Source organism: Rhea pennata, chromosome 2 (assembly GCF_028389875.1).
Source record: "Rhea pennata isolate bPtePen1 chromosome 2, bPtePen1.pri, whole genome shotgun sequence".
Lineage (NCBI taxonomy): Eukaryota > Metazoa > Chordata > Aves > Rheiformes > Rheidae > Rhea > Rhea pennata.
Genome location: NC_084664.1, coordinates 22553621 through 22574273, shown reverse-complemented (window position 1 = coordinate 22574273; position 20653 = coordinate 22553621). Strand labels below are relative to the sequence as shown.

Sequence of the window (20653 nt, the reverse complement as noted above, 5' to 3'; positions counted from 1 at the left end):
AAATGCTGTTGCAATAAAGATATTGGGAAAGGTTGTCCAACTTGATGTTTACTTTTTTTCAACAAGCAGGACATCTAAATGTTAGTTCCTCCTATTGTGCATGTTATATAGATCATAAAATTGTTAAAAATGGTAGTATCTTTAGGTAGAGCTGTGAGGCTTTATTAACTGTTTCTGAAAATATCTTGGTTAGAACAAAAATCTGGTTGTAGACTTCAGCTATGAAATATTACTTTACATCATAATAACACTGTTCTACAAAATACTTCAGCAACTTAATTTTGAAAAACCATTGAAATAAGTTTTGCTAGGGTAATGGAAGGCACTTTGAAGGACAATTCACTCATTGGTACAGACTTCACATTTTTCACGATTTACATGAATTTATTATTGTTTTCCATACTGTCCTTATCATTTTCTCTTCCTAGAGACCTTTACATTGCTAGGAAATGCTTTTGGGGCACCTTGTGTATTCCCTTTCATGTACAATAAGCAGTGGTACTCTGAGTGCACAGACGCCGGCAGGTCAGATGGCTGGCTCTGGTGTGGAACAACTGCAGACTATGACACAGACCAGCGGTATGGATTTTGCCCATTAAAGGGTAAGTAAGTTCTCTGTTCTCACACAGATTCCCTCAATGTGTTATTGGCAAACAGGCACTAGCAGACCACCAGTACCGTTAAAACAAGGCATCATTTGCAAGATGCCATTTTGCTCTCTGATGTATTGCCACATTCTGCAGTTGTCTACACAGGGCAGTAACACAACATGTTGCAGAAAGGTGTGGAGAAAAGTGAGATTAGAGTAAAATGGCATGCAGTTCCCCCTAATTGTGGTGGCATTGCTGAGCAGCACAGTAATTTTGAGTTGTTCGCTGTTTCCCAAAAGGATGTGTGCTGTCGTCGTTGTACAACCCTTTTCTGAGGTGTTCTCATTGGGGTGTATGTGGGCATAAACATGACTGCTATAGGAAGCTTAATGATGAGGTTAACATTTCAGACTGCATGAATCACACTTGGATTTTTTTGTTTGTTTATTTAAAATGGAATGTATCCTTTCATCTGTCCTATTAAGCCCTCTTCATATTGTTTGGAAAGCAGCCTTTCTACCCGTCCAAACAACTGCCTCCCACTCCTGGCATTTCTCTACTACTTCAAACACTTTCTGGAAATTGTCCTCCTTTTCTGTGGGCACTTTCCTCTCCATGGCCTTATTCCTGGCAGATGAGCTTTACTTCTAAGGTGCTGAAGACTCTTCCTGACATCTCTCAGTTGTCCCCTATCTTCCTTCTCATTGCACTAGTTCAGCATTACATCTTCTGTTATTGAAATGCCTTGTCACTCCAGCTGATTCATACTGTGTTTTTGGCATGAGTCAAATTCATAGTCAAAGGCTTTCCAGGTTCTTACGAAGATATCTAGGACACTGACATGTGAAATAAGATCAATTAACATTTTTCAAAGCTTCTGAACGCCACTGCCAGCTCTCAGCTCTTCTTTTAATTCAGCTTCATGCTGGCTTTTGTGAATAATCAAATACCTGATTCAGTTTCATATCACATTTTATTGAACATACATAGATCTACAGCAGTTCAAAGGAAAAAAAAAAAAAAAAAAAAAAGATAATCTGAAGGAGTGAAATGTGACCTAGCAACATTGCAGTGCCCAAACTCTGCAGCTACGTAAGAGACACATTCGGAGACACTTTGCAGTGGGGATTTATCTAAGAACTGTTTGTTGCTAAATTCTGTTCTGGAGCTGATTCTCACAACCATCAGTGGGAACTGTTGTCCAGAAAGAGGCAATATCCTGTGTGTTTTCATTTTCACCTAGATTTCACCTAGGAGGTCTGCTGAAGTGCTCCATTTGATATATTTGATATATTTTTCTATGCAGTCACTTACCTCGTAGAGTTGTAGTAATTCCTGAATTATGTATCCTCATATCTTCACTCTGCAGTAAGCAATATTTACCACATATACTAGTGAATTTGCAGGCTTTAACTGAGAACAGCACAGTGACATTTAATGCAAATGTCATGTATAATGAACTTGTTTTTCTCTGATCTGGTTACTGTTACCACAAAAATAATTATTTCTCCACAGATGAAAACACCACTTGGATTACAGATCTTTTAACAAATGTCCGCTATCAGATAAACTTGGAATCAGCTCTCACATGGCATCAAGCAAGGAAAAGCTGTCAGCAACAAAATGCAGAATTACTAAGTATCACTGACGTTCATGAACAAACATATCTTAAAGGTGAGGAAGTAAACTGGACCCTGACTAACATCCAGCGTCTTTTCAGTACATCCTCACAACTAGGACTAGCTGATACGGGTTTGGCTAAAGTCTATGTACCTAAATATGAAAAAACAAAATCTGTTAGATGTTACAAATTAATATCAAAATCACAGACAAGTTTAAACAAAAATTCAGTGAAAGGTCTACAACATTCTCAAAATGTAACATTCTAGCTTTGTATTTAGAAACATTTTAGTTTGAAGTTCAGTAGCTTTTTTAAAGAGAAAAATGTTTTCTGGAAATCAGAAGAAAATTTCACTATTGTTTTTAACAACCTTTAAAAAAATTGAAAATAAGAGAAAAGAAATATTTTGCAATAAAACGTAGATATATTTTCTGTCAAATGTAATTTGACATTGATTTTTTTCAGTTATTTGATGAACTGAAAAATACCAGTTATTCTTAGATTCCCAAATTATGGCTCTACCTATCCATGTGTTTTTGGGGCAATAACAGATCTCTTGTGATTCCATGATGAATTCAGCTTCCAAGAGCTTTAGTATGAGCATTTACACTTACAGCGTGCGGCAATTTCCACTAGAAAAATTCCAGTGCTGCTAAAGAATTTAGGCTATTCTACAATATTACTTCCATCCTGAATTTGTTCTGTGATATCTCACCTGTGCACATTTTACAATAGATGACATGAAGACGAAGAGGGATATTTTTGTTTATGTTCAACATTAATCAAAGCTTTGGCATATATCAATTTATCAGCTATCTCAGTGCCTAAAGTTATCTGTAGTCTTTTATTTAAGAAAAATTAAACAAACTTCCTAGAGACATTATTAGTGACTGTTGCTTATAAGAAAGTGATTCATAGAATTATTTATTTCTTTGGTTACTTAGCATTAACAGAAAGTACAGATTCTGCACTGTGGATTGGACTTAACAGACTAGATTTGAAGAGTGGATGGGAATGGATTGGAGGCAGTCCTTTCCGATATTTAAACTGGGCTCCAGGTAGCTATGTCTTTCTTTGATTCTCTGTTTGTGAAGGCAAAGTATATATACCTCAAATACAGATTTAAATTCTAGTCTCAGATTATCTGGATATGAGTGAAAGTAAGACTTGAGCATTAAGCTACAAAACAATATATACTTTAGCTATTCTTGAGAGTTATATTGATATAAATCAGAAACTGTGTATTGAAAAAATATTTTATCACTGAAAGCAAAATTAACCTTCACATCGATATACTGTCTTCTATTTCTGGCCTATAGCAACATATGCAATACTAAAAGTCAGAAGAATTAATGATGTGTTGCATTTTCATGTCCACTTAAATGATACTATATTTACATGTAGATATTCCCACTGCTGGAGGTCTCAGTTTTTGCAGGAGCTGGGAAAGACATGGTCTGTGGCGTTGTCAGTTTAGCCAGGAATGATTTCTCCTGTCTGTTTTAGAACTTAGAGCACTACTTGGTGTTCAGAAGGGGGTCACTGGTTTTTTTGTACCTTTTGTACCTTTCCCAAAGGAAATCCCTCTCCAGAACCTGGAAAAATTTGTGCAGTTCTGAATCCTGAAACAAAAGCTAAATGGCAAAACTGGGAATGTGATCAGAAACTTGGCTACATTTGTAAAAGAAGAAACTTTGCCTTGGTTCCCTCAGGTATGTTCATATGTACCGGTAATTAAAAATAGAACCTGTTATCTGAATCGTATGGCATTCCAGCTGGCAAAGATGAGAAAGACAACTTCATCAGAACTAAAAACTCTTTTCAGCCCAGATTTTCAGGAAGTACATGCACCTCCTGTTGTTTATCTGGTTTGCTTTTTACAACTGTTGCACCCTTTGTAGACTGGATCTCCAGTCCCACAATGACAGAATGAAGTGAGTAAAAGGAAAAGAACAGAAAACATGTCCTGTCTGTCAGTGTTCCTGATAGCCAAGACTCTCCTTTGCAGTGCTAAGCATAAAAAGGGAGAATAAACTCGAAAATTATTTTCAGAAGAGGGAAGGAAGTAAAAATAACAAAAAGTAAAGGAAGAAAGATTGACATATTGGAAAGATGAGGACATTTTAAGTGAGTAACTATTTCCCTGTTGATCTTTCCCTATCTGTAGATCTAGTTCTAAGTAGGTCTGGATGTTTCTTGCACTATCAATATACATTTTTATTTTAAGAATTCTTAAGGATTCTGTGTTAGCTGCAGATAGTTTCCAATGTTCAGTTAAATGACAAATAGGTACTAAAGTAATACAGAAGCTGTTGAAATTAATATGTTAGTGTATTATTAAAGCAGCTTGAATGTATAAGAACCTTACAATTTGTATTAATAATACCTCTATTTGAGGTTCTCCATTTTACAAGGTAAAAACACCAGCTTTGGAGCCGTGTTTATGTTTGATGCATTTTGTGTCTATTGTTTCATTATAATGAGAATTTGCAAAGAAAATTCTTAGCCTTAGAGCTTTTGCACAGAATGTGTGAAAATATTACCCTTTGTACTGCATTTGAACTCCTCTGAAACACTGATGTTTATTTCTAGGTGACTTTGGGCCTATTAGTTGCCCAGATGGATGGGTACCATATACAGATCATTGTTACAAGATATTCAGGGAGACCAAAGCATGGAAAGAAGCTTTGATCTCCTGCCAAAGAGAAGAGAGTCACCTGGCCAGTATCCGTAACCTTGAAGAGCACAGCTTCATAGTGTCTCAGCTTGGGTACAGTGAGTATTTCATGGGGGCCTTCTGCCTACATGTCCACACGCATGAAGTATCAGTTAACCGGTAGAATTTAGATAAATTTAGATATAACAATTCTATGAATTTGAAAGATTGCAGGCAAAGAAACACAAGGAGCCACAGGTTCGGCAGAGTTAGGGTGATGCAGCACTTTCTGCTTCAAAGCTCATGCCTCTTCATGGGCTGCAACTTGCAGACTTACTCAACAGTCTTGACATGTACTTTGCCTTGTATGAGTGCAGGAGAATGTCAGTCATCTGGTAGGAAACTTGCTTAGCAAAAGGATTTTGAAATATTGCCTCTGCTTTGAAAGATTACTTTTTATGGAAAACAACATGGTTGAATTGCTTTCTGTGCACATTGGAAACTTACTATGTAGCTCTAGATCAGTCCCTGTGTCTTCTCTGTCACTCAGCACCCAGATCAGCAAGTTCATGGGTCTCTGCAAAAGTGATTGGAAGAAAACTATTAAAGAAGAGTTTAGCTCTTCACACTGGTAAATCACCAAATGGATGCAATCAGCAAGGCTAGCCAAGGTGATTTCCAGGCAGCCAGCTGTGAAATTGCTTGGGCTTTCTGAAGAGCCATATTCAGGTCACTGGATCTAAACTGTCTGCAGAAATGTACTACTTTTTGGCCCTGTTAAATGTTCTGCTCTCTCTCTCTCTCTCTCTTTTTTTTTTTTTTTTTTTTTTTTTACAATTAGAGGTAGTAAAAGCCTTAATTAAATATAAAAAAGTGAGATGTCCAAGACAGAAAAAATTTCTTTCTTTATCAAAAGTAATTTATCTGATTAGTGCCCCACCATCTTCACAAGCAGTCCCCACTAGCAGACACTTGTTTTTTCTTATAATTTTTGGTTTTGATCTTGTATCCTAGTTTAGTGACTGCTGAGGAAATTGTGACTATCCTTCCTTTTTATTTTTATCTTTTATCTATCTATCTACCTATCTATATACATCTCTCTCCGCTGTCTTTCTGTCTTCTTTCTGTTTTTCTGTTTGCCTATTTTGTCTTCTTGTCTTGTCTGTCTATCTGTATGTCTGTCTTTTTCATTTCTTTTGTTTTCTTTTCAGTAAGAATACCTAAAACCAGAGGATCATACCAGGATTTAGGCTGTAAGGGACCCTGGTGTTCATCTAGTCCAGCCCCTGCTCAAAGCAGGGACAACTTCAAAGTTACATTAGGTTGATAAGGGCCTTTCACCACTGCGTTTTGAGTAGTATTGGAATTTCTCTTTTTACTTTTTACCTGCAGAAATGATCTAGGACTTGAAAGCTGGGCTTAGGGTGTTTCTTAGCTTTTCTCACTTTGCTGAAAGAAATTTAAAACATACCAGGTTAGTATTTTAAAATCTGACCACAGAACCTAAAACCTTACTCTTCACACATTTGTATCGTATCACCATAGCATTAGGCTGGTAATTTTCACTGTGAGGAAGGGAAGCAACATTTTTTGATTCAGTGCAAGGACTTTACTATAGCCTAAGTTTCCTGTGTATACTGTCTTTGTTCTAATATGTATGTGAAAAAATTATCTTATAAAAGAATCATGTAGCCCACTACATGTCTATGTTCATAGATGTATGAAAGGAATTATGTGTTCTAGAGTTTCAGATTGCTGAGAAAAGGATTCAATAGCATAAGAGGTCTTTTCTGGTTCTATATTTGCACGTTTTAGAGCCTACAGATAAGCTATGGATTGGACTGAACGATCGTAAGGTTCAAATGTATTTTGAATGGAGTGACGGTACCCCAGTGACATACACAAAATGGCAGCTGGGGGAGCCGTCCAGCACAAACAACAGGCCAGAAGACTGTGTACTTATCAAGGGGCAGGTAAAATTATTCAATGTATGTTGAAATTAACTTCATAAAAAATAAAGTAAAAATTTCATAAAAAATGAAATAAAAAGCCCCTCTATGTCAGTAACTAGTCAGGGCCTGAAAAGGGGGTATGAGGACAGAGAAAGAGACTCAAATATTAGCTTTCTTTTTAGCTTGCTTGCTTTCCTTCCTTCCTTCTTTCCTTCCTTCCTTCTTTCTTTCCTTCCTTCTTTCTTTCTTCTTTCTTCTCTCTTTCTTTGTCTCTTTCTCTCTTTCCTTCCTTCCTTCCTTCCTTCCTTCTTTCTTTCTCTCTTTCTCTATCTCTTTCCTTCTAATAAAAGATCACATTACTGCATTACTGGTGAAATTTTCTCTTTAAGTTCAGCTAAAAATTACCACTGAAATTCCAGGGACTGTGAAGAAGGTCTCTGAATGTACTTTGGGTATAAACTCCTAACTTAACAACCATTTTCTTCTGTTGGCAATGGTGGCACGTGAGGCACATCCCTGCAATCCCTTTTGCACCTGCTCTTTGCCTCTGCTGCTCTGCCCCTTCAGCGCATGGCACGGTGGGTGCTGTGGCAGCCCTGCAAAACCCACCGGGGACCAGCTCCCGCTGTGAAGGAGCCTGGAAACTCTGCACCCTCATCCCCTCTTAGTGCTCCTAGGAGCAGCTGTGCTACCATAAGCCACCTTGTCATTTCTCTGAATGTCAGGAGATGTGTTTTTATTATCAACTAGCAGGATCGTATAAGGAAAAAAAATTCTGTTTCAAAAGTTGTAGGAGAAAGAAAATGAACAGTTTTCTTGAAACTATCCCTCTTATCTCATTGCTATTTCCTTCTTTTTCCTGCCATATAGGATGGCTATTGGGCAGACTATGTCTGTGACAAAAAAGCTGGTTATATTTGTAAAAGAAAACCTATATCACAACCAGCCGGAGAAAAGGAAAGCACTGATGCAGATTGCAAAAAAGTAAGTATTCAAGAATAGAACATTAATTTTCCAGAACAAATAGAAACTCTTTCTGAGAATTTTCTAGAATTATTTGGAGGTCAAGTCATTAAATTTTATCGTCATATTCCTCCTTCTCTCAGATATTTTAAGCTTTATTAAGACATTTAAAGAAATGGCTTAGAAGGAATCTGTAATTTTACTACAAAGACTTGCTAATTTATGAATACTCATGATGGTTGCACTTCATCAATTTCTAAACTGTGTCGCTCACTTAACACAGAGTATCACAATTCTTTAAAATTCATGTAGAGATCTTACAATCATGTTACAGGGCTGGAGAAGATATGGCTCCTACTGCTATTTTATTGGACATATACGAGCAACATTTTTAGAAGCAAACAAAACTTGTGAAGGGGAAGAAGGTTGCTTGGCCACAGTTGAAAGTAGGTATGACAATGAATTTTTCTTGGCTTTTAAATAAGTAAAGGTTGTATGTTCTAAAATATTCTTGAATTACTTCTACATTCTAACCTAATGTCAAACAGCAAATTATCTAACTTATAGAAAAGTTGAACAAAAAAAGTCTCTTTTTTTTGTTGATTTCTATTGAGTCATTTGTATTGAGTATTATATTCCATTGCAAGGTCCCCTCCCCCAATCTGAAATGAAAACATGAAAAAAGCCTCCATCATCCATTCTGCCATGGAAAAGGAGAAAGGGATTCATAATCATATTAGATAAATACAATCTGGATAAATGATTTTGTTTTCACTTGTGTTTGTTATGACCATTTTTCCAGATACGAACAAGCCTATTTGACTAGTCTTGTTGGGCTGAGGCCTGAGAAATATTTCTGGCTTGGTCTCTCTGACGTGGAGGACCAAGGCACTTTCAGGTGGGCCAGTGGTGAAGCCGCCTCCTTCACACACTGGAATGTAGCAATGCCTGGTAAGTACCAGGACAGCGTGTGGTGCATGCTCTGAGATTGCTGTCCTTGTTTGGTTTGCATAAGTGATGTTCTCTGAATTTCATTCCTTAGCCTTTCAATATATTTCTTTCAGGAACTGACAGTTCTCAGAATTCATCTTTGAATTTCAAATGAACAATTTGAATTTAAGTTTTATATTAGGACTTCAATATACTTAGCCCTTCAGATTAACCTTTTGGCTTGACTTCACAAAGAGAATCATAATAAGAATATGAGCAATAAAACTTTTCTAAACACACCAAGAGAAGAAAGTCTATCAGGGAGTCTGCAATGCTAGTAGATGACCAGAGTGCAAAGGGCACGCTTAGAGATCAGTCTGTAACAGTGAAGAAACATTAATTTTTTTGCAACTCTGTTGACTGAGGAAGTAACTGGGCTTTTTGTGATGAAAATCTTCTTTGCAGGGGTCTGATCAGAGAGTATGCTTAAAGCTGAAATACCAGGAGAATAGATTGTGAAAAAAATAGAGGAGTTGAAGTTGTCAGGGCTAAGCAGAGCTGTAAAGGCTTTACAATCTTCCAAGAGCTATAAAGGTTTCATTGAGTAAACTATTAGCCTTAATGTATAACTACCTGTTGAAAACTGTTTTGATATCTAAGAGCTGAAAGAGGGCAAAATTGGTGCCAACATTTAATTTGGTGCCATCCAGGGAGATGTGGGGAAATAGAGACTAATAAGTCGTGACTAGATTAGTTGAAACCATAATAAAAAATAGATAAAGAAGATATATTGGGGAAGATAATTGCTTTTGTAAAGGTAGGTCTCACCTACAGATCTCTTGGAGCTCCCTGCAGGAGCCAACAAGCATATGGATAAGTGAAATGTAGTTAGTGTGGTCTATCTTAATTACTTTCAGCAAGTTCTACCAGGCTTTAAAGAAACTAATTTGCTTTGACACAAGAAAGCTTTTTACATGAATATAAAATCTGGTTAAAGATAGGAATGTAAGTTAGGAATTAATGGTTAGCATTTATGGAGGAGAGAGTGCTCACCATTAGAGTCCCATAATGATCTGGGCCAAAAGCCATGCTGTTCAACAGATTTACAGACAATATGGAAAAGGCTGTGAACAGTGAGGGGAAAAAAATTTGCTAATGATACTATATTATTTCTGGCAGTGAACACGTTTCTGTGAGAAATTGCAGAAGGATCTTGGGAGAATGATTGACTGAGAATGATCAGTAAATGGCAGGTGACATTTGGTACAGATAATGTGTTGCTCATACAAACAAACCATCTTGAATTGACATATAAATGATGGGCTCATAGCTGATCATTTCATTTCAGGAATGAATTCCTGGCAGTATGGTAGGCAGCTCCATGCAAACATTGGCTCAAAAGGAGTTAAAAATTAAATCAAGTGTTAAAATAATTAGGAAATGAAGAAGGAACTGTGCCATTGAATTAGTGTCTGTGTGTGTGTGTGTGTGTGTGTGTGACTGCATCTTGTGTGGGGTACACAGCTCTAGTTCCCTCTGAAAGAATAAACAAGAACTGAAGCGATTAAGAGAAGGAGAAAAAGAGTAATCAAATATATGGTACAGCTTCTACAAAAGGAAAAGCTAAGTATGCTAGGATTTTCTGACCTGGAAAAAAGACAACAGTTTTAGGTGAGAGAGGTCTGCAAAATCATGAGTGGCATGGAAAAAATAAGTATGAGCAGATTGTTCACAGTGTCATTGTGCATAAGAAACACAGGTGACTGAGTGAAGATAGAAAGATTCACAATATATAAAGGCAGATTTCACACATTCATACAACATATATCTAAAGTATGGAGTTCCTTACCATAGGACAGTGTGCGTATTTAAAGTTTACACGTGTTCAGGGAAAGAATGGGCCTGCCCAAAAAAGAGAAACCTACCAAGGGTTCTTAAAGACTTTGAAATCAAGTCCAGTCAGGAGGCTGCTGAACCATGAATGATTGAAGACTAGGAAATACTCAGAAGAAGACAGTGTATGGGAGTTCATGGGAATATCATTTGAAAATCTGTTGCTCTCAATTTCATATGTGTAATGAATTTTCTGTTCATTCTGTTGGAGAAAGTCATATTTATTCCAATTCTTTAGTGTTTTCTTGTTAAAGCAAATATCGCAGGATGTGCTTTATCATATCTGAGTTGATTTTTGTATAACTACCTTATGTGTGCACTGAAGGTTTGATTTTGATTTATATGAAAAGCGCTAGTGACTGAGGAAGTGTTGCCTGAAGTGGTGTAAAGCAGACTTAATGCAAGTAGGAATTAAGTTCTCACTTGTAAACACAGGTTTTCACTATAATGAAATAAGACCTACTTTACATCCATAAAATTTGTTACAGAGGATTTACAAAAATAAACGAGAAGGATCCCAAACAGTTGGTGACCTCCTAAAACAGAAACTAGTAGTCTTCAGCTGTGTGAAAAACATCTAAAATATAATTTTACAATTGAAATGTCATTGTATTGTGAGAAAGGAATGGGCACTGTTCAAAGTTTGTAAGTAATTTAGACTATAAAATACCCAGTCTGCTTTTTATTCTTATAAAGGAAGGAAGCCAGGATGTGTTGCCATGAGGACTGGATCCGCAGCTGGATTATGGGATGTTATTGACTGTGAGACAAAGCAAAAATTTATCTGTAAACAGTGGGCAAAGGGTGCAACAGCCCCACCTATTCCAACTACCGCTCTGGTCGCCACGTGCCCTGAAGGCTGGGTATCAAACACTCACAGCAGCTTCTGCTTTAAAGTAAGTACATAAACAGTTAAAGGAGGAAGAAAGGCTTTGTGCTGCTTCATTTGAAATTAAGAAAAAAGGGAGAAAAAGGAAAGGACTTGTTAATTTTCCAATATCTGAGATTGAAGTACAGTTAAATAAAATAAAATTAAAAAAAAAAAAAAAAAAAGAAAGAAAAGCTCGCCAGGAATTATCTGTGAGGGGGGAGAAGGAATATGACTGAAAGGGCTTGACACAACGGATGGGAGAAGAAAGAAAAGAAAATTAAGCAGTTTGTGTGAGGGGGTAAAATAAATTGCAGTAGAAAATGGAAAAAGAAGAATATAATTATGTCCCTAGAATGGCATAAGGAAAAGAGGAAAAAAAAAAAACCACAAAGATGAAACAATATTTTTAAAGAGAGTAATGTCAAAACATTGCATTAAATAGTAGAAGCATCAAAGCTTGGCCTTTATCATGGCTCTTTATATCAGATGTGATCACTAGGTTGTGCAAAGATCCCATATTTAGCTGAGGTGCTGTGTGAAAGTTCAGAGAATGAGGTAGACGAACAGTGAAGTCTGCCCACAAGCAGGGTAAAGCCCAAGGATGGACCTTTCCACATTCCCACAAAATAATAGGTAACACCTCAAATTAAAGGTTAATTAAAGCAATATTTGTGAAGTAGATTTATTACAGAGTTTTGGATGCAAAGTTACATACAATTGTATGTGAAGTACACTCAGTTATGAAGCCATATGAAAGGACTTGGAACAAGAAGTATGGGTAGTGTGCAAAGATTGATTTGGGATGATGCAGAACAAAAAGGTGCTAAATAAATGTGAGATGTTAAATTTTTTATAACTTTATTTGCATTGAAAAGTCCTTGTCTTTCTATTTTTTTTTCCATTTTTTTTTCAAACTCACCAGGAACAATATTTATTTGGGCTCCATTTTCCCCAAATCATCTTTTTATTTCTTTCCAGCCTTGATCAAACTTGTACTCATTCTCTGTTAAATTGTTAAGAAAATCCATTGCAAATGTGAAGAGAGGGATATGAACCACTATAAGACCAGTCTTTTGCCTATATCTTCGGAGTCCTCTCATGACATCTTGTCTCTCACCCATAACCATTACCTTCCCTTGGGAGGGCGTTCTACGTCCTCCTCTAGACAAAACAAGTTAAAGCTGGTTATATTCCCATATAACAATTGCTCTGCTTTGTTACCTCTGTGGTAACTAGCTAGATCATTCCTTAAATGTAAAAATTTTATGAGCAGTTAATGTTAACCTGTGTTATCTCTCCTATGGACTATAACTTGGATTTTATGAAACCTCATTTATATGAAAGGAGATTATGTTTATTTATTTTATTAAAGCATGTAGAATGTATTTTGAAGTATTTTCTCTCTAGTGTTTTCACAGAGTAAATATTAGAAAGAAATCATGGTTTGAAGCTCGAGATTTTTGTAGAAAAATAGGAGGGGATTTGGCTACCATCAATAGTCATGAGGAGATACAGTTATTAAAAAAAGCAATACAGTGAGTATCTGTTTTGTGTTTATCTTAGTAGATTTAAGTGATATTTAATATGAAGTATTATAAATGCTCTTTGATGATTTCTGGAACATATGGATTCCTTAAGAAGGAATAGGAAAAGAAATACATTGTGTTAGTTTGAAATTTTATCTAATGATGAATATTTTTAACCATTTCTTGCAAAGAGTTGATTAAATCCAGGAGCTTCATATGCCAGTGTCATGATTAACTGATATCATTTAGGAAAACATGAAATTGCAGCAATGTTTTTTTCAGTAGGGTAGAAAATATGGCGGATGCATTTATTTTTAACTCACCTTTAAGTAGTCAACGCGTGAACCATTTTCAAAAGCAAGAGCCTCTTTTAATCCGTGAAGGCGTTTCCTTTCCTAAGAGAGCAGGACACTGCCAGGGCATGGGCGGCAGCAGCGCAATGCTGGCTGTTCTCACAGCTCCTTTAGGGAGTTAATTATCTTTTATAATCCTGCTTCCTGAGCCCTTGTCTGAAGTTACCGTTGGTAACACATTTTTAAAGACATCTGTTACGTTTCTAAGTTAGTGTAGAGGTCTTTCCATAGTTCATGATCCAGAGCCAACGCTTTGCAATCGGGTGTGCTGCCGGTTACGTGTTGCATCCGCACATTCAGACTGGGGATCCTAGCATGTGTAAGCACTTGCAAAGTCCAGTCAAAGCTACCAGACTACATCAAAGAGGCAGGTGAGGTGGGAAAAGGGTAAATAAACATTAGACATTTTTATGAAGAACTTTTACATCTGCACAGACTTCACCCAAAGCTAACTCAGGTCAAATGGGATAATTGTTACAACTTCACTGCGCTTTAGAATGTGCTCTACCACATTAATTATGTATTTCTAGATGTCATTTTCATTGATATTTACATATTGCTCTGTTTTGTAATTTGTGTTAGTGGCACTCACTGTAGATTTGAAAAGATTTGGCTTGGTATGTTTTCCTTGAATCCAGATGAAGGATTTTCCTGGAGTGATGGTTCTCCAGTGAGTATTTTAACTTGTTAATCAAGTTTGTTTGTTCAAGATGTTTTGAGGCTTGTACATGTGCTTTTTTATTTCTTTTACTGTTCTTTTCAAAGAGAATACTAATCCTGCAAGCACTTACATGGCAGTTAACCTTTACTATCACGAGTAAAATGACATCAATACCTTTGAACACATGGAAATCATCTGCAGCTCACCATCACTTAGTTTGGATCTGTATCTGTAGCTTTCTGCACGCCACTCCAGCATATTTTCTTTTCCAAGACTATAATAAGAACACATAAGAATATAAAACTTAGTCATATCAAATTTTTTATCCTGTCTTTGACAGTGGCCAGAAGCATCTTAAGAAGTAAATGTACAGCAAGCATACAGGATACTTTTCCAGTATACTACTGGGTCCCCCTGGTAAATGGCAGCTCAGGGTCTTCCAGAGCCAGAGGTCTGATCATTATACTTAGTATATTTTTTTCTATGAATGTATCCAGTCATGTCTTGAACCCATGTAAATATCCACAAATGTGTGAAATGTTCCTGTAGGTTATTACCCTGTATTTACTTTCATGCTCTGTTTCCTATTTCTTAAGCCACACAAGACCCTTTGCTCTTGTCTTCTGGTACATTAGTTTCCTTGAATTTTTTTGGAAAGAGATCTTACCTTTCTGAAAATCCTTGTACATTATACTGAAAAGATCTCCCTTCACACATGCATGTTGGTTCCTTCAGAGGTAACTCCATTAGATTTATCAGACATGACTTCCCTTGCAAAAGCCATGCTGACTTCTTCATTTGATGTAGTTCCCCTCTTTGAGGCTTAGGGAATGGAAGCTGTGAATATGGAATGGATGCACCATGTGGTCACAACCACCGGTGGCTTCCCTGACAGCATCATTTTGAACCAGGACATAGTCAATTAAGTGAACCTTACCATGCAGGAGCAGCATGAAGAGTGACATTCTTAGCGATGTGAAGAAGTCCATTGAAAATAGCCTGTTTGCCTGTTCCTATTCTGACTGCTACTAGGGAATGAACAAGACGATGTGAACACATGGAGAGCAAAAGCCCTTCATGGTAAATGAGCCTGATTCCCTGACCAGTGACATCATTGCTCCGCTGTAAAAATTCTTAAACCTACTGTTTTCCCTGTATTTTCACCTCTTTTTAGTGAGAATTTTTCAAGCAAATTCCGTTTGTTCTTGTTTGCCAGTGGTGAATATAACTGCTGTAACTGTCTTTGAGATGAAAAGAGAAACGAAGATGATTTTTTTCCGTAGGTTTGGTACACAAAATGGGACAATAGTCCAAGAGAATCAGGAGGAGACAAGTCTTGTGGCTTATTTGATGGCAGATATCTTTCTGATAAATGGTTTATTTGGCACTGTGAAGGACAGTATGACTGGATTTGTCAAATGAAAAAAGGTAATTTATTCCTTTGAAATAGGAAGCTTAAATAAAGTAGCATTTTAAGTAGTTTTCTAATGAATAGCAGGAGAAAGATACAAAATTTTGAAAACTATACTTTTTGCAAGTGCAGGCAAGAAGAACTAGAGAACATAATTTGTGCCAGGAATTTTCAGTGTAACATGATGAAAATAAATAAATGTAAGTGTACACCAAATATGGTTTTGTCTTGAGATTTGACTGAATTTATTGTAAGTTATCATCAGTCGAAAGGAGTTAGAGAAGGTGGTAGGAGATGGACAGAAGCAGAAGGTTTTGTTTTGCCTTCCAGCCCTCTTATTGATGCACCTTAGCCCTGTGGGCCCTGTTGGAAAGGTACTGAGTAGTGAGCTAGCTTGGGTATGTCTCTTGTTAGGCAGACCAGACACCCACAAACAGGACACATGGAGAGCTGCACAGCCATGGGACACCTGCTTTTCTGCCTGATATCCACCAAAGCTTTGGAGAGTATTAAAACATCTGTGCAGGATATTTTGGTTCTAGCAGATCAGCTGCTTTTCCAAAGGAAAATAGTTCCAATAGAAAATTTTCTGCTGCCTCTAGACATTGTTATAATGGTCCGATCAGGAAATTATTTCATACGAGAAAAGTCTTCAGGCTCACAGCTGTTTTGATGTGTTTGGCAGTTGTTGCCTAGGCTGGTCACAGCTATAACAGTGTAGTTAAGAACATATCTCATTTTACTTATGAATATTTGGAAATGGGAGATGTTATTGATAGTGTTGAAGTAAACTTAATGGAAATTTTATCTTTCTTGATCATAGTCCACCCCTTTAGAGGATTATGATCTGTTTACAGATGCATCAGTAAAGGAGCTGTAAAACCAAAGCTAAAAATCTTTTAATTAACTCTATTGTTGCTTACAGAATCTCAGGGCAATTTTCCTTTACATTCTTCTGTGCAGGAATGTAATCCAGGCAAAACCATGACTTTGTTGGCGTGAAATATAGCTTACGATACAAATGTAAAAGTAAATGACCATGCATATTTCATGATATGCAGCTAAAGTACATGGTTAAACATGCCTCTTTTCTAAGCAATGGTAAAGAGTGCAGAATGCTACTCTAGCTGTATCTTACTCAGTTTTTTGAAGGCAATCATAAGTTATGTAATACATTTCAGAAACACATCGCAAATTCTTTTCTCTTCTACTTTGTAGGAATGCCTCTAAAGTCTGAACCAAATGACACATATGGTAGGTTTTTGCATATTCATCTTGTTCATTATTTTGCATTAAAATTGTTATTCTAAAACAAACTTTTATGTTCTGCAGATGAAGAAATTAAGGCTATCTTGTTTATTTTCCAGAATATAAAACCACTGCAGATGGATGGGTCATATATGAAGATAAGCTATACTACATCAGCAAAGACCGTGTGTCCATGGAAAAAGCCCAAGAGTTTTGCAGAAAGAATTCTGCAGATCTTGCTGTTGTTAATAGTAATAGTGAGAGGATGTTCCTAAGGAGAACTCTAAAAAAAAAAGTAAGAGTCAATATCAACTGAGAGCTTAAAGCAGCATAAAGCTTTTTACAGTCTGCTCCCCAAAACTGCCTCAAGGGTAGAGCTGTGAGCATTTTCATTAATGAAATCTGCCTGAGATAAAATCTATGACGTTCCTCCCAAAGTGCCTTGTCCTCTAATATGTCAAACCCAGAGTGTTTGTCTACACAACCTTTTTGGTCCCTCCGGGTTTGTTCTGTAGTTCTCCTGCATGAGGCATGCAGGAGAACCTCAGCTCTAGGGCAGGCCAGCCAGAAGAGCAAGGTGGGAGGATGATGTGCTGGTCTGGGAAGCACTCAGCGTGAGAGAGTGTCTTGAGGGCTGGAAACGGACAGAACCACAGTCCTGGAGAGAGGAGAAAAGACATCTACCAGCTTCTTCCTCAGGAGCTGTTTCTCTCTTACTCCATGCCATAGACCCTTAGAGCTGCAGACCTCAGCTCTGATGCTGCAGACAGTGCCACGCAGCTACGGAAAGTGGACTTCTGCTGAATATCTAAACACATGACTGTACTTAATTATAAGTATATGTTTTAGTGTTACTCCTTTAGTGACTGTCTGCTGTATGGACCTAATCAACGGCCAGTGCATTTCTGTTTGTTCTACGTCAAAGATCTTTTTAAAAATTAAAGTGGTGTTTTTCTGTTCTAGGATGAATACTGGAGTAAGTCTACACCATACTTCATTGGTTTAAAAGTGAGTCTTGATAAAAAATTTAGGTAAGTTAACATGATCTCTGCTCTTAACATATAGAAACAAATACTGCATTTTATGTAGCTGGAAGTAGTAAAATATATCATTTTCAAAGACTGAAAGGAGTTGTATGTACTGAGTACAAAGTAGTATAGAATGATCCTGGAATAGTCTGAAGTCCAATAGTTTTCTCCAAAAGGGGGGAAAAATAGAATATTTTTTTCTTGAATAATCACTTATCTAAAGAAAGGCTTGGCAGCTGCATTTCTGCAAGTACTCTGTTTTCTCATGTCTTTTTCAAAGCTTTACCTCATAAACTGGAGCACCTTACTGTACTGGATTTTATACCTGTAAAACCTATAAACACACATGTACAAAGTATGTTCCATACTGTACAGCCTATCTTTCACATGCATTTTATCAATATACCATAGTTTCAGATAGGCCTTCCACAGTTAAAAAGATGAGGACAAGGAATGCAAAAACTGCTTCTGATGGAGATTTTTAAGGTAGCCTCTTAATACTCCCATTCCAGGAGAAATATCAGCAGAAGCTTACACCACAGTTAAATTAACAAGTGTTGCAAAACATCCCCCCCACCCCAGAAACAAAGCAAAAAACCAAAACCCCAAGCCCCACATGCAAATAAGCTCCAAGCTGGAGTAAAAGTTATGAAACAGCAGGATACTGACACTTTCTACCTTCCCTCTGGTACTTAGGATACATCTGGGAGGTGAAAAGCCATGCTTCTAATCCTGTCCTGAAACACATTTAGAGGGCATTTGAATTCAACCTTTGCATTTTTCAGTCACAATTTAGTCTCAGTAACCTTGGAAAGAGCAGAGGAGGAATCAGCAGAGGCAGATCTTCCGTAACTTGTGTTGGAATGTTTCTATTTTAAATGGTGCTATTGCTCGTGACCTCCTGAGTTAGGACACTAATTAGGGAGGTGGCGCATTGCTTGATTCCAGTGAAAATCTCATTTATTTAGATCAAATGCAACACATCAGCAAGAGACATAAGAAGGGAGTTGAACTTGATTTCCCACTTCCAGATGAGTGACCTCAACTCTGAGCTATTGATTAAAAGGCAATACTAATGTCTTCATCCTACAATACCAATTAAAATAAAAGGAAGTAAATATAAAGAAAAATGTCATTTTTGATACTTCAGAAAGGGTGGTTTGAAAGCTGAGAGAATGCCTATTAGTCTCCAGACACAAGATTTTTGAGAAAAAAACTATTGAGCTATTTCTCTTCAGAGTAAAATCCACAGATAAGTATCTTCTGCCTTTGCTTGTGTCTCTGAAAGTATTGGAAATAGAATGAGAAGCATAATATTAACTAAATGATTCAGCCAGATAGTTAAAATAATAAGATATTTAATTTTCTCCCCTATACTGGGGCTACATAATAGTTTCTGATATTAAGTTATTCATTCCTGTTTATCAATGGAAAATATATTTGTTTGTTTCTACTTGGAATTAGTAACATTTTGCATATATTACTTCAAATTGTAATAATCAAGTAAGGAAAAGAAAATCCATAACAGTCCTTCTAGTTTTTTGCCATGCAGTTCCCACCGATACTTTACTTCACTGTGAAAGTTTATTAGGATTCTTATCCAATGATTGAAGTGTATTAATTAATAATTGTTATTTTATCTTTTTTCAAGCTGGATAGATGGGACTCCAGTGAGCTACGTGGCTTGGGCTCCCAATGAACCCAACTTTGCAAATAATGATGAAAATTGTGTGATAATGATGTCAGACCTTGGTAAGTAACAGGGGCAAAATTTTAGGTTTTATCTTTTTCTATTTGCCTCAAAGGCACAAAGGTAGTCTTAGCCACTTTTAAATTCTCTTGAATGCAAATACCTTGCAAAACAAATCCTAGAGATAATTTTTCATCTTAGCTTTGTCTCTGTAACTCAGCTGACACTAATGGGTATTCAATAGCATAAATAGAAGGAAGTCAATATCCCCATTTATGGTTTCTAAACAATTCATCCAGCAATCCTACCTGAAATTGTGTTTATATAAAGGCATAAAAGCAAGATTAATTTGCCCAAACATAGACATCTAGTGCCATTTTAAATGTATCCTACCTGCTTCAGCTACTGATCCAAAAAAGGTGGCTCACAGGTCCATATTGTATCTGTCAGGCTCTGTGTGGATGTCTCATCTATCCTGAGCTCATCTCAGATGATGCTAGAAGCCATCATACGGACAGCTGAATTGAACCATAAGTGTAGCATTCAACTTGAGCTGATAACTAAATGTAGCTAGTGAACTAGGCCCCTAGATCTCATTGTGGTCAAAAGGAGATGTCCCTGCACCCAGTGGTGCCTGAAGAGCGATTCAGTTAACCCTAGAGTAGAGATGCCAAAACATACAGGACTGTAGCCACCTGCAATGTCCTAGAGTTATCCCACCTGCGTTTTCTGGAGGAATTCTAGTGTTATCTTCCAGCCCTCTGCATAGCCTCTCAAATGGTACTAAACATCTCTATTTAGATAAATGAATCCTGCTCTAGTTCTCTGGTGATTATAACAGGTGCTTAGAAACCTGGTGTACATTAGGACAACTGAAACAGGTATTTTAGCCTGCAGTCTGAATCCCAAGATAATGATGCAATAGCTTGAAGTGGTGACCCCCAGGAGATTTCCCATATTTCATAATGCATGTTTGAACATCGTATTGTGCCTTCGGTTAGATCCAGAGTTTCCTATCTCACCCATTCCTAGGCAATTTGCCTTTCAAATTTGATTACTGGTATATTTCCCCTGCGGCCTGCAGTGTAACGGTGCCGCTGTTTGAACAAATCACAGACAGGTAGCAGGATCGGTGGGGAGCTCGGGCTGAGGAGCAGCAGGGTCAGGCAGCTCAAGTTAAGCATGAGGAACAACAGCTGTGCTACCGTTAGAGCTTCAGCTGGCTCATCAAAGCTGTCATGGTAGCTTGGCCCTCACATC

At 37.2% G+C, this 20653-nt stretch overlaps 1 protein-coding gene across 1 annotated transcript in view; it reads left to right on the top strand.

Annotated features, from left to right (window-relative positions):
* The window catches only part of LOC134135918 (macrophage mannose receptor 1-like), a 33911-nt gene that overhangs the window by 2306 nt on the left and 10952 nt on the right, over positions 1-20653 (top strand). Inside the window, 17 exon segments of the mRNA XM_062567605.1 lie at positions 429-602; positions 2106-2264; positions 3156-3269; positions 3789-3923; positions 4804-4986; positions 6683-6840; positions 7690-7803; positions 8117-8232; positions 8585-8737; positions 11306-11501; positions 12884-13011; positions 13938-14025; positions 15300-15444; positions 16646-16681; positions 16795-16970; positions 17639-17706; positions 19355-19455. Of these exon segments, the coding sequence (XP_062423589.1) occupies positions 429-602; positions 2106-2264; positions 3156-3269; positions 3789-3923; positions 4804-4986; positions 6683-6840; positions 7690-7803; positions 8117-8232; positions 8585-8737; positions 11306-11501; positions 12884-13011; positions 13938-14025; positions 15300-15444; positions 16646-16681; positions 16795-16970; positions 17639-17706; positions 19355-19455 (2244 nt within the window).